This window comes from Elgaria multicarinata, chromosome 1 (genome assembly GCF_023053635.1).
Source record: "Elgaria multicarinata webbii isolate HBS135686 ecotype San Diego chromosome 1, rElgMul1.1.pri, whole genome shotgun sequence".
Lineage (NCBI taxonomy): Eukaryota > Metazoa > Chordata > Lepidosauria > Squamata > Anguidae > Elgaria > Elgaria multicarinata.
Window position 1 is genome coordinate 151618618 of NC_086171.1, and position 14532 is coordinate 151633149.

Sequence of the window (14532 nt, forward strand, 5' to 3'; positions counted from 1 at the left end):
GATCCTGGTGTGTGTGTGTGTGTGTGTGATACGTGTGTGTGTGTGTGTGTGTGTGTGTGTGTGTGTGTGTGTGTGTGTGCAGTGGTCTCCTGGATGGCCTAACAAATGTATTACACTAATATAAATTTAAGAAGTGACTTTGTGAAAGTAGCAACGGAATTTCTTACCAGCATCTCCTTGACTGATTCTGCCATGAGAGCCACATAAGGCTTCAGAATATTGTAATGGAATCCGGGAGTCAGCAGCTTTCGGTGGTGCTGCCACTTTGGCCCATTGAGGATCAGTAACCCCTTTCCTACCAAGGGAAAGAAGAAGATTAGAAGCACAAGCCAAAAGATTTCATGTGTTTATTTATGTATTACTTAAACAAATGTTTTAGGCCACCTTTGAGGGACCAACCCTCTGAAAGATGCTTACATGCTAAGAATCCAATACAATAAAAAAATAACAAATAAAATTAATGAATCCCATCAAATAACAAACCAATATCCAGCTCAGAGAAACTAAAATAATTGCTATTAAGTACCACGCATTAAGTTCAAATATAAATCAAGAGTAAGCCAGAGCTTTACCTCAAGGCCAGCAAAGGTGCGGCTGGGCAACCATTGCCACCGCCCCTCATAAAAATGGCTTAAGTGGCCAGATGGTCAATTCCATGCTACAGATCAAGGAGCTGATCCTGCAGGAGAATGACAATGTACATATCTGACACACAGAAAGAGGCACTGAATTGGTTCAGGGGACAGTAGGAAACCATTCCATCAGAATTCACTTCCATGCCATGCTAAAGCAGGGAGAAGCAACCTTTGGGGGCCATGGACACATTTGGCACTTTGAGGAACTGCCCTGGACAACAACACAATATAACTGCCATGGAAGGCATGGCAAAGGACAAGTAACCTGCTCAAAAGACTGAGGCCGTGGCTAGACCTACTGCGCCTAGTGCGACAGAGGGGGTATGACTTCACGATATGGTTATTGTGATATCTCCCCCTCTGTCTACACGTGTGCGCGACATCCCAGGAGGAAGAGGACGTTGTGCCATTTTGTTTTTTGTTTTTTGATTGCCGAAGGAGTGCACGAGAGCTCATGCGCAAATGGTAAGTTTTTCTTTTTTTAAAAAAAAAACATTTCCCTGCTCCACCCCACTCCCGATGGGCTCTGTGCCTTCCTTATCCTGGGGGGCAAGGAAGGGATCATCCCTCCCTGCTCCCAAGATGCCCAGTGCACATGTGGATGCACAGGGATGATCCCAGGGTGACCCCCGGGATATCGGCTGGTCTAGCTATTCCCTGAGTGAAAGGAAGACTAAACAACTCATTTGAACCCAGTTTTCAGCAACCACAGAAACCTATTTCACAGCAATCCCAGCTGCAGGTAAAAAATAATAATAGTTTTTTGTTTTGCTTTTGTTTAAGCGGGAGGAACAGGTGGGCACCAAGAAAGGTGCCTGGGGGCGCAATGGGGTAGGTGGGCACCACATTGCCTATCCCTGTACTAGAATTTTTTTTAAAATGTTATTTGCAGAATGTTTATCTCCCTACAATCCCAAAAATACATATTTTATATTTAGGTGTGATCAACGTGAACATTATTTTCACAGCATGTCTCATCCTCAGAATATTTTAAAAATCCAAAATTTCCAAATTTAGTACTACACATTTAAGAGCCAACAATGCTCTAGTAGTGCCAAATAAGTACAACTGAAACATAAGCCCTCAAGCACACTCAAATTAATAAACATACTTCCTGGAGATAAGAAACGTATTGAATTTTAAAACATTGGCCTACAAATATAAAAGTAAATACAATGACTTAATGAGACGTGATACATACCAATCCATGGAATCAGGAACTTGTATGCTATAAGTGGTTTGGGATCTAAATAGTTTGATAAATGAGAGGGGGGACTGGTGTTAGCATGAAATGATATAAAGTATTTCTGCAAAGAAATCTAAAAGTTCTGTTTTCTAAATTGCACTCTATGGCCTCAATGTTGGGTATTTTTATGGGCGCTCAGAGTCTTGATCCAATGGACATTCCCATTTCTTTGCATAAGTCTAGTGTGTTATCTATTGAAATAAAAAGGGACTAGGGATGAGCTCTTGGGGTCGTGTTGCGTAGACTTGAGCAGCACAGGCAGCCACCAAACAAAGGAAGATTGCAAGCAGCAAAAAGGAAGGAAAGAAGGAAGGAAATTAACATGTCTGGTCTGGCAGAATGAAGAGTCTGCCTCAGGTGGCAGCTGCTAAGGGCAAAGAGTGGCAAAGGGCTGTTCTAGGACAGACCTGTGCATGATATGCAGCCTGCCCCGGGTCTTATTAGCTAGCCTGAAATGCATTGGAGGAGGATGTCTTTCACCTGTGTCTAAGTATAATTCAACTGCCAGGCCATTCAGCTTCTGTACATGGATTGGGGTTGTGCCATTTTGTCTTTTATAACACGCAGCAAAATGTCTTGAGCCACCCCTGCCTGTGTAGACTTGAGTGATTTCCCACCATGCGCAATAAAAGTGCTCCTCCGTCCCCTTGTATTGCTGTCTTTGGTGCTATGCTGGAACATCCCGATGTTTTTGTTGGGGGTGTACATTGAAGCGCAATCTCGCTGACAAAGGGGGAGGGTGGGGCAGTTCTCCTCTAGTGCACCATTTGAATTCTTTTCCTCATTCTGCTTGGGGACATGTGCTGAGGCGGTGGAATGAACAAACGGTCAACCATACTTTCGCTTCTCCAACTCCCACTCTTATTTTTCTGCCCACTGCATGAGTGCTCAAGTGGAATTACACAACTACTCCCTCATCCACCAGAACTTTTTTTTCTACCCATTTCCTACCACTCCCAATCAACCACTTCTACCTGCTTCCCTTCCCCGCACGAGGCTTCACTTTCCACTGTTCCTTGTTTTTATTTTCTGTGGTTTTTTTCTGTTTTCCCTCCCCCCCCCTTTGTCATGGCTGTGTTTTTTTTAAGTCTGAGGTTTTAAAATTATTTTTTAATGACATTTTTAAAGCTAAAGGGCTGAAAGTTGGCACCATGATAGCTCTTAACGAGAGATTTAGCCATGCTAAGTTTGAATCAGATCTGTTCATCCATATATATGAGGGGTTTTTTAAAAGTTCAAAATTTTAAAATTATTGTGTTTTAAAACTGCTGGAGCCATATCCTTCAAACTCAGGTTGTCAAACCTCCTCTTTGGGGTGTTGCATATTGAGCAGTTTCAGCCCTTGGCATTAAGGGGATCTCCAGTCTTTAGGTAAGAAGTCCTGGGCAAGCAGGGCACCTTTCCTGTTGCAGGTTTGGTGTGCAGTCGGGTACCTGGAGCTCAGCAGAGGCAAGGCATCCACAAATCAAAATGTGGGAAAGGAGAGGTCAGTCAAAGCAGCCCACAGGGCAAAACAGAATGGGCCAGAGGCCTTTTTCTCAAATTTCCACATCATGGGTGATGAAGGGTCATCTTTAGAAAAAAAAACTCTCATGACCAACAGTAGGGTGCCAGTCGAGAGAGAAGCTCTCTTCTTTGCAGATGCCCTGTTGCTGCAAATGTTGGAACCTGGCATATCATTGCTTTGCTTCGCTACCACTTCCCTTCCACTTCACTTTGTACACTTGTGAGCTACGCTCTGACTGCACTGCTGGGATGCAATGCAGAACATTTGAAGTGCATACCAGAGAAAAATAGATAGATTTGTGGCTTTGGCTGGCTGGCATATCTCTTAGAGACAGGGTTAGACTGAAGACACAACTCAGAGATGGCTGTAGCTGAGCCCTGAGAGGCTGCTGTACCACACAGAGCCTTTTTAAGAGTGTCTCAGAGTCCAGTTTTGGTGCAGGCAGAGGCGGCTGGTGGTGGAGTTTTTTTTTTTAAAAAAAACAAGAGTCACTGGATGCAACCAAACTATAAGCTGTTGCCCTACACCCAGCCACAGGGTACAAGTGCACGGCCTGGCTGGACCGTTGGGAGACTTTGGCAGAGAGAGAGGGGGGTGGAGAATTATTTGAGGGTGGAAATGTTGGTAGGCTGGCATAAGGCAGAGAGAGGCTGAAGGCAACCCAGATGCACCTGTAGCTTGGCCCTGAGGCTGGCTTGCCACGCAGAGTGTTTTAAGAGTGCATCAAAGTTGTGCAGGAAGAGAGGAAGTGAAGGCGGCTGGTGGCAGAGTTTTTTAAAGTATTGGGCAAAAGGTGGGAAATAATAATAATAATAATAATAATAATAATAATAATAATAATAATGTAAGAGTCACCAGACATGACCAAGCAATAACCTGCAATAAGCAATATCCCAAGCCACAAGTGTGCAGCCTAGCTGGACCATTGGGAGACTTTGGGGGAGAGAGAGAGAGAGAGATTGTTTGAGGCTGGAGGCTTTGGCTTGTCTGCAATGACTTAGAGTGAGACAACAGAGGCTGCACAAACAACCCAGAGACATCTATTGTAACTTAGCCCCATGGTGCTGGCATGAAAAGCAGGGCATTAGGAAGAGGGTCTCAGAGTCGCATGCTTGTGCAGGAAGTAGAGTCTGGAGTTCAAAGTCTGGATGTGCGAAGTGGTGCCAACACACAAGCCTTGAGAAGCTAATGTGTATAAGTGAGAAGTGTGAATGGGCAAAGTAGTGTTCACTGCCACAACACCCACCCTAATGTTAGAGTAGAGAAACTTGTGACAATTATACACAAGCTTTTTTTAAAAAATTGAAATTAAAAAAAGCCAGCCATCCAGCCGACCAGTAGCAAACCCTGTTAGCAACAACAGCAGCTTGCAATGAGTGAAGATACAGTCAGAAAAGATATTTGAGGGAAGGGGAGAATGTAACACACAGAGTATAGCAAAAGCTTCAAAGTACAGCAAAACCTACAAAAGTAGGAATGACAAGTTAATTTCAGATACATTGAATCTCTCACTTGTTCTTTATTTCAGTGATTTTAACATTAAGATGTTATGTAGAAGAGATTTGTCTTAAATGTGTGCTGTAAAATCAGACATGTGACCAAGGCTATGTTCGGGTGGCCACGCCCCCTTGGTGCTGGACACGCCCCCTTGGGGGCCGACCATGTTGTCCTCCTTTTGGGTTTCCAAAATATGGTCACCCTACTCTGGGACAGTTGCAAAACCGTGAAGCATGCACCGACCTAGGTGAAAAGACCACCAAGGTGACATAGCGGAACAAGGTACACAGGTGAAAGTGTCCAGCACTCAACTCGCTAATGAAATGGTGGGGGAAATCGTGGATGCAACATGTGGGGGTGGAACTATGGTGTGCTGGAGCTCCTAAGTTACTGCCAAGAGATTGTGTGGGCAGCACTTAACTGGGTCCAGCTGGTGAAGGGACAAGAACAAATAGACACACAGTCATAGCTGGGATAATAAACTGACCAAAACTTTTATTGACTCACTTCAATAGACTTGGGCCAGATCTACACCAAGCAGGATATAGCACTATGAAAGCTGTATGAAAGTGGTATATGGTATGTGTCATGGGCCCCAACAGTTGACAGCGCAGTTCAATACTGCTATAAAGCAGTAGGGTGGCTCCTGCTTCTTAAATACTGCTTTCATATCCTCCTTGGTATAGATCTGGCCTTGGTGGTGGCGTAGGGCATGGATCCCGCAATTGGCCAGACTGCTGATGACCGATTACTCTGGTCCTCATGCCAGGAACACTGGTGGTGGTTGGAAGGGCCAGGGCAACACGTCCCCAAGATCCCTTAAGGGAATCCTCACCATGAGGGATCAGGGAGTTCAATCCCCCTCACCAATAGATCCATCCCAATGCCTATCATGCCTACGTAAGTTGTGACAAATATTATAAAATGGAGCATCCAGAATTTTTTTACTAATAGTCCAGATCAACTTATTTACAATTAATCTTGCAATGGGGAAGGCAAAAAACAGTCTTTGCCAACTGGTGCACAGGTAAAATTCCTCCCCAACCCCATTTACTAGTGACTACTTCTGGTACTGCAAGACTACCGGGAACAGGTAGGTGGAGAAATCAGCAACTGTAATCCTGGAGCTGCATAAGAGGTTTGCCTCAAGTTGAACTGGAGACAGAACAAAGCAGAGATCTCACTTTGCTGGGTCTGCCTCTTTGGCCCCACCCTTCCATTCCGCTGATTGGCTCCGCAGTCCCCTCCTGGGAAGGAGATGCTGCTGCTGTGGCTATGCTGCTGTGGTGGCTGTGCAGCCGCTCTTTAGTAGCCTTCCTCGCTTCGCTGCCAGCCTGCTTGCTCTCACAATTCATTGCTCTCTGTTAAGGGTGGGAACTCAACCAAATGCATGAATACTTAAGAACCCTCTCCTTGTAACTCTGCCACTGTATTCTCAAGCTTCTCTCCTTAACATATTGATGTCACTGTATGATCAGAAAGAAGTTACACATTCCTTACCGCCTCTGCTATACACCACCTTTGCATATTCAGGATGGTTGATGCTCAAGAACGCTAAGAATCCTCCAAACCATAACGGATGACAATATGGGTATTTTTCTGTCCATTCTGCTGTGTTCCGGAGCTCTTCCTCTGCTTTCATCTGCATCATTCGCAGTAAAAGTTTACATCATCGCCATTGTGTTTGCATATTCAGATAGCAATGCAGTTCATTTTAGGCAATGAGAGGTGAGGCAATGTTTGAGGAGTTTAAGCAATGATCCATGTTTAACAAGGGAATGAGATTTTAGTAGGGACGTACATAGAATTCAGCTGGATCCTGAGTACACTGGACTACTTCAGGGAGATTTTAAGGCTGCCATCTCATGACCCCAAAAATTCTGGGGTTGGAGAGAGGATGGAAAGAGCATGTGAATTACATAATCCCAATATATATATATATATATATATATATATATATATATATATCAGGGTGACCATATGAAAAGGAGGACAGGGCTCCTGTATCTTTAACAGTTGCACATAAAAGGGAATTTCAGCAGGTGTCATTTGTATATATGGAGAAGCTGGTGAAATTCCCTCTTCATCACAACAGTTAAAGCTGCTGGTGCCCTGCCCTCTTTTAAGTCTGGTCACTCTAGTATAGCTTCTGCACCTTTAATTGTGGTGATGAAGAGGGAATTTCACCAGGTTCTCCATATATACCAATTGCACCTGCTGAAATTCCCTTTTCTAGGCAACTGTTAAAGACACAGGAGCCCTGTCCTCCTTTTCATATGGTCACCCTATTGTAGGCCTTTTCTCCTGTGCTCCTAGGCGAGCAGTTGGAGATCATGTGACCTCACCCTCTCCAAACAGCATTCAGATAGAACTCTTGGGCTGCTGCATTTTCAAGGGGCGCTTTTAAAAATATAAAAAAATTGAAAGAAGAAAGGAACAACTGCTTAAACGTCAAAAGGTGGAAACCCTTTCCCCCCGGAGAAATTCTCCAAAAATTTCACCTTCCCCAAGCCTTTTCCTCCAGAGTTTTCATTTTCCTCCCACCCCTCCACGAAATGCCAAAAAATGGAACAATCAACACTTTCGGCCCAGCTCAACTTTTTGCAATAAACTGGGGTGGGGTGGGGAAGTGACTTAGAACAAAGCAGTCACTTACCTTGAAAGATTGATTGTTCTTCACGAACCCTAGAATCATAGAATAGCAGAGTTGGAAGTGGCCTACAAGGCCATCGAGTCCAACCCCCTGCTCAATGCAGGAATCCACCCTAAAGCATCCTTGATGTGTAGCAGGTAACGATAACTATGATAACACACATGATGTACAAAAGAGTTACGTCGTAGCTCCCAAGATTAGTAGAAAGAAATAAGGTTGGGCCAAGCTGCGCTGCTATGTACTTGTAAAATAAACCATTTATAGTTGAGAGGCTACTCACACCTCCCCTGGAGTCAGTCCAAACCTCCCCTGAGGAGGCGTACCCCACTGGTTAAGAACCCCGACATTAGAGTGAATACAAAGGTCTTCTTCAACCATAGCGTGACACATGCTCAGTAGCATTGCTCTCCCTCCTGCCTCAGCTAGATGTATGTTGAAAATAAAATGGCCGCCTTCCTTCTTTAGCGCAGACATTTGCTTCGTGGAATCATTAGTGTCTTCTCAGAAGTAAGTTCCATTGAGTGTAATGCTTTTACTCCCAAGTAAGTGTGTAGGGGATTGTAGCCTTTTTAAAACTGTCTGGAATCTTAGAAGGGAGAGAGTGAGAGATGTTACTGAGGATTTCCATTCCTTTCCAGTACAATAATTGTTAATTATAGGCTTTGTACCTAGTGATTAGATTTATTAGGAGATAAATGTTCCTGCAATCTTATCTCTGTAAGTAGTTCCCATGGGAATAGCTGGTTCACTCCTATGCTTTAGATTCTATCTCCACTTGAGACTTTGAAAGCACTCTGCACATGGATGCTTTGCTATTTGGACTTTAGATACCTAAGAACTGTGCCATGAAAAGTAGTGAAGCTTTTCATAGACTTAGAGCAGATCTACACAGCGTCGTGAAGGCGCTTTCATGCGCCTGCAGGGCGCCCTGAAACTCCTTGTGTAGATCCAAGAGACGGAGGAGGAGGAGGAGGAGGAGGCCCCGCATCGCCCCTTGAGGGGACAGGGCGAAAAGTTTCCGGGCTCGGGGCGTCCTTGCCACCGCCGCCCATCTCCCCGCCGGCCTCCTGCTGCCGGCGAAAGAGCCACCTGGGTCGGAGAGCTCGGCGGAAGAAGCCGCCACCCCGCCTTCTTCCGCCGAGCTCTCCGACCCAGGTAGCTCTTTCGCCAGCAGCAGGAGGCTGGCGGGGAGATGGGCGGCGGCGGCAAGGGTGTGCCGAGCCCGGAAACTTTTCGCCCCGTCCCCGCGAGGGGCGATGCGGGGCCGCCGCCGCTGCCTCCTCCTCTGTCTCTTCTGTGGGCAGGATCTACACAAGGAGTTTCGGGGCACCCTGCAGGCACACGCAAGCGCCTTCACGACGCCTTCACGACTCTGTGTAGATCCGCCCCTGAACTTGCATATGTTGTAGATTCTGTGTTCGTGCCCAGACTTAGGTGGCAGGGAGTTCCTAGTTATTAGCAGATGGATGAAACTCCTGGACCTGAAGCTTAACCTTTCCTGAAGTCATGGTAACAGGGTCAGCTCAGTAGCGGTAGGCTGAAACTGACAAGTGTGTGACAAATCTCTCTGCCCGGCTCTGGTGGCTCAGAGCAACCTTTCTGGGGACTTCGTTTTAAGAGATTAGCCATTTCTTGAGTCCCTATCTGACTTCATATTGTGACACAGCCATTTATGGAGAGCTGATCAGAAGGGAGGGATAAGGGGTGCAGGAAAAGAGCCCTATTGCACTGGGAAAGCAGGGTAGAAATGAGGAATATTTCAAGGAAAGTTTTCCCTTCCTTTGCCCACCCCATTCTGGCAATCCAGTCTGACTGAGAATTAGGGCTGTGCACCACCTCCCCGAACCACTTCAGATCAGGCCCAAATTGGTTTGGGTCGATCCAAAAACCCCGCCCCCCGATCTGCTCCAGAACCAGATCCAGAGTGAGATCTGGAGGTCCGGATTGAGATTCGAACCCCATTTTGCCCCCCCCTTCCCCACTTACTTGCCTCCGTGGCAGATGGCGGGGGCAGGTAAGTGGGGAAGAGGGGACAAAATGGGGGCCGAATAAGCCCCCCTCCCCCTTACCTGGCTCCGCCGCCGCATGGACTGTGGTGGGCAGTGGTGCCAGGTAACCGTCGCTGCACAGACCGCAGCAGTGGTGGATGGGAGAGCAAGGTAAGCTCCCGTCCCCCACTTACCTGGGTCTGGAGCTTTGGAACAGTCTGAATCGCTTCGAACCACTCTGAACCGCTTCAGACCTCCCCCAATCCGCTCTGAAACCGGGCTTCAGAGGTCCGGATCGGCCCACTCCGCTTCAGATTCGGGGATCTGAAATGGAGCGGAGCACACCCCTACTGAGAATCACAATATGGTTATATACCTGCTCAGTCCCCCACTTACCTGGGTTTATGATGGGTTTTAATGTTGATAACTGGGGAGGAAGATATGTGTTTGTGGAGGGGGAGGGGGGAGAGGTTTTGGGCTGGAGAATCTTATCATGAAAGAAAAGCATTACCAATTTTTTTTTTAAAAAAAAAAAAACCTTTAAAAGTTGGGAAAGCACTTGAGCCTGAAACAGTGCTCTTCTATTTTGCCATGGCTAGGACTTGTAGTTTTGTCAAGATATGAGAGGTAGCCACTTGTTTTTTGTCTGCCTGGGATTGGTTGTATTTGAGTAAGATGTGCCCCCTCAGTGTTGAAAGCAGAGGGAAAGCTAATCTATTAGGGTGGCCATATGAAAAGGAGGACTGGGCTCCTGTATCTTTAACAGTTGTATTGAAAAGGGAATTTCAGCTGGTGTCATTTGGATATATGCAGAACCTGGTGAAATTCCCTCTTCATCACCACAGTTAAAGCTGCAGGTGCCCTGCCCTTTGAAATCTGGTCATAGTATAGCTGTAATTTAGCTCCTGCACCTTGAATTGTTGTGATGAAGAGGAAATTTCAAAGGTGCGACATGTATACAAATGAAAGAAACCTTTCGTGCAAGCACTGAGTCATTACTGACTCTTGGAGGGACGCCAGCTTTCATTGACATTTTCTTGGCAGGCCTTGTAGCGGGGTGATTTGCCGTTGCCTTCCCCGGCCATTAGCACCTTTCCCCCAGTTAGCTGGGTACTCATTTTACCGACCTCGGGAGGATGGAAGGCTGAGTCGACCCGAGCCAGCTGACTGAAACCAGCTTCCGCTGGGATCAAACTCAGGCCATGGGGAGAGTTTCGGCTGCAGAAACTGCTGCTTTACCACTCTGCGCCACACGAGGCTCATGCATACAAATGACACCTGCTGAAATTTCCTTTTCTATGCAACTGTTAAAGATACAGGAGCCCTGTCCTCCTTTTCAGATGGTCACCCTAAATCTATCCTCTGCATCATTTCAATCCCATAGAAATAAAGCTTCCACCCACACTCTTTCTTTTATAGGTGTGTAATCCAGTGCTTGCATGCAGGATCCTCCTCATTAAGAATGGGATACTTCTGTTGGTTTAGAATGCAGTGCTAAGGTTTTAGTGTTGGGCTAATAGTGAATGCTTACAAGGAAGCAAGTCCTACCAATTTCAAAAGACAGAGAGTGTCCCTAAGTGCCTCCCTCCTTCTGTGGCATGTGTGCGAAGGATGGGAGGGGACTTTTCCTGTACCGTTTCCTCGCAGCCCCCAGGAAAGCCATGACTTACTCTGGGTAAGGACGCTCAGCACACTTACTTGGGAGTAAGCCCCACTGAAGACAATGGGACTATCTTCTGAGCAGACATAAGACACTCAGCAGACTTACTTGGGAGTAAACTCCATTGACGTCAATGGCACTTCTGAGTAGATATAAGGTCAGCACACTTACTTGGGAGTGAGCGCCATTGAAGACAATGGGACTTGCTTCTGAGGAGACATAAGACCTTCAGCGCACTTACATGGGAGTGAGCCCCATTGAACTTAAAGGGGTGCTCTTGGTGGGGTGATCAGATCTGCTTCCCTTTGTTGCAGAGAGGCATTGTATCCTTATTTCCCTTGATTGCAGACACGGGAGAGTCCTTCCTCTGCAAGTTCATAGTGCAACCCCAGCTTTACCCACTGCCGATTTGACACCATTAGGATTCATTCCAGCTTTTCTTTGATCTAGTTTATAACACAATAAGGGGGCGGGGAGCCACGGGAGACCTTCTGGCTGATGCCAAGGTCAAAGGATGCACAAACATCTGGGACTGGCCAGCTTCAAGAAGAAGCCCATAGAGCCCAACCTCTCAGAGAGCTTCGGCTGTGGGGCAGTATATAAATGTAATAAATAAATATACAGAATGAAAACAACAGCTATAAATCCCACAATCACATTTATTTACAGTCTTAACACATACGATTGGGTGTGTGGATGGATGATACCCTACAGAGTTGAGACTTTTAGATGAGAATGATTTCCAAAGGTGAATTGTATGCAGTTTGTTGTGTGTGCGTGTGACTATTTGTTGTGTGTGCATGTGAATGTATTTGAGAAAGGATGCCTGGGAGAGAGAGAGAGATGACGGCTTTCTGTTTTTTTGTTCAACAGGAAGGAACAAATAGCCTTTTCCAAATCCTTCTTGGATTGAAACATGCAGATCATTCCCTTTAACCTCAACAGAAGCTGGCTGCCTATCTAAATCTGGTGTTCACAAAACGTACACCCTGATCTTCTTTTATGGATATAGAAAATGTTTGGGTTCACACAACATATGAAGCCATAGTGTTTAGGTGTGTTGAGCTGCCCATAATGAGCTAGCTTGTCATGGGGGGCATTTTTAAGATCTGCAATGGGTTACATGGACGTAAGACCCTCAGCACACTTACTTGGCAGTAAGTCCCATTGAAGACAATGGGACTTACTTCTGAGTAGACATAAGACCCTCAGCACTTTTACTTGGGAGTAAAGCCCACTGAAGACAATGGGACTTTTAAAGTTGGAATAAACAGCCCATTATAGCCTAGGAAATTAACCAAAATGCTTATAGCTCCATCATTTTTAAAGACAAAGAGATGAAGCTTGGCAGCATGATAGCTCTTAAGTAGGGATTTAGCTGTGGCAAGTTTGAAGCAGATCTGTTCACGCCTTGATTTTTAGGATTTTTTTAAAAAAGTTCAAACTCAAATCTCCTCTTTGGGGTCTATATATTGGATGTCAACATTTATTTATTTATTTATTTATTTATCTAAAACATTTATATCCCGCCCTATATCAATAAGATCTCAGGGCAGTATTCAAATAAAAGCATATAGTATAAAACAGTAAATATACACAGCGAAAAACAAATTAAACCATAAACCAAGTTTATGGTGTAACATCCTGGCTGACTCTGGCTTGGTTGTCAACTGTATGATATCTTGTCATCACAAGACCCATCTGGGTGAACAGTATTAAGGCAGCACCATATGTGGAAGTGGGTAAACATTTCAGGACATACGTGACACACACATACTTTCTACTTTATAGGTAGATATCTATCTATCTAGAGAGAGAGAGAGAGAGAGAGAAAGAGAGACACTCAAACACACACCAATATACCACCCCAGCAGTCAGCTTACCATTTTGATATGACCATACAGCCAGTGGGTGGGAGGTCCTGGAAAACAACTGAGAACTTTGGCCAGATACTGCTTCCTCCGATATAGCTGGATGGCTTCCAGAAACAAATAGGTAAGACTCAAAATAACCATGATGTGAAAAATCTGAGAGATATCCTGAGGCAGCCAAGACCAAGAAGAATCTAGAACAGCCTTCATATTTTCCCCTCTGTTTACAGATGGTTCTGCTTACCCTTCCATTGGGCGTATATTTTTCAGAGTGCCAAGTGTAACAAACTCTAGCAGTAATACTCTTGGAAACAGGCCTAGACTAGGAGTGTGCACTCCACCCTGGAATTATCTGATAACCATGAAAATCCGTGGTTCATTCCATCTTCCAGATTGTCCTCTTCCAAACCCATAAAATAACCAGGTGTGTGTGTGTGTGTGTGTGTGTGTGTGTGTGTGTGTCATATTTGGAAGATGCTGAGTGGGGTGATAGGTAGCTTTCATATTGACTTCTGTGGCTAACCAATAGGAATAGCCACAGTGGTATTCTCCTCCAACCGCAGTGTTCAGGGAAGTGGGAAACACTAACTGGTGGCTGCTGAGAGGGAGTGTGTTTCTGCTTGGACTCATAGAAGTCAATCATCCACATGTCCACAGTATAAAAATGTGCTGGGCTGGCTGGTGCGTGAGAAAGCTTGGCAGGCTCTTTATTTTAGTAGCTGGGTACAGGGGGTCCATCCAATAGATCTGGAGGTTGGAGAAAGTTGGAGTGGGGAATTAAAAAAAAAAAACACATTCCTTAAAAACCAAGGCATAAACTGATCTAATTCAAACTGGTGGAGCAAAAGCCCTCCTTAAGAGCTATCACCTTGCCATGCTTCATCTCTTTATCTATAAAAATTAGGGGTGTGCACGGACCCCCCAATCCGCTTCGTGGCCCAATCCTCTTCACGCTGCTCTGCCCGTCTCCCACTCCGCTCCGTGGAGCGAGATCCAGCTTCGCCGCCGTCACTATATGGATGGTGGCGCAAGATAAGCCACCCACCCACCCCACCCCCTTACCTTCCTCCGTCGTAGGCTTCAATTGAGGCCCCGGTTGAAGCCAGAAGAGGCCTCGGCCTTCACTTCCGGCTTCAACCGGGGCCTCAATTGAAGCCCGCGACGGAGGAAGGTAAGCGTCCCTCCTCCCTGCTCCCTTACCTGGCACTGCCGCCGCCGCTGCATGGATAGCGGCGCCAGCAGCGCCACATTAGTCCCCCTCCCCCCCACTTACCTGCAGGCGAAGCTCCAGATTGAGGCGATCCTCTTCGCCTCGATCCGCAGCCCCCCTGACTCTCTTCGCCTCCGCCTTTTCCAGAGGCGAATTAGGCCGCCTCGCTCCTGCTTCTCTGAACTGAAGAGAAGCGGAGCACCTCCCTGATAAAAATTACGCAGATGAAAGCATTTTGTTAATTTCCGTTTAGAATTCCTAAAAA

General features: G+C 46.0%; 2 protein-coding genes across 3 annotated transcripts in view; one reads left to right on the top strand and one right to left on the bottom strand.

Annotated features, from left to right (window-relative positions):
- LOC134393425 (cytochrome P450 4B1-like) overlaps window positions 1-13267 on the bottom strand; it is a 51941-nt gene extending 38674 nt beyond the window's left edge. The window contains exons 1-4 of one of the 2 annotated variants that reach the window (XM_063118454.1): window positions 13070-13267; window positions 6386-6527; window positions 1837-1881; window positions 168-295 (exon numbers count right to left, since the gene is read on the bottom strand). In XM_063118454.1, the coding sequence (XP_062974524.1) occupies window positions 168-295; window positions 1837-1881; window positions 6386-6527; window positions 13070-13267 (513 nt within the window). The remainder of the gene's footprint in view (window positions 1-167; window positions 296-1836; window positions 1882-6385; window positions 6528-13069) is intronic. The other variant, XM_063118461.1, reaches the window with a different exon arrangement.
- PDZK1IP1 (PDZK1 interacting protein 1) overlaps window positions 1-14532 on the top strand; it is a 355951-nt gene that overhangs the window by 308693 nt on the left and 32726 nt on the right. The window lies entirely within an intron of this gene.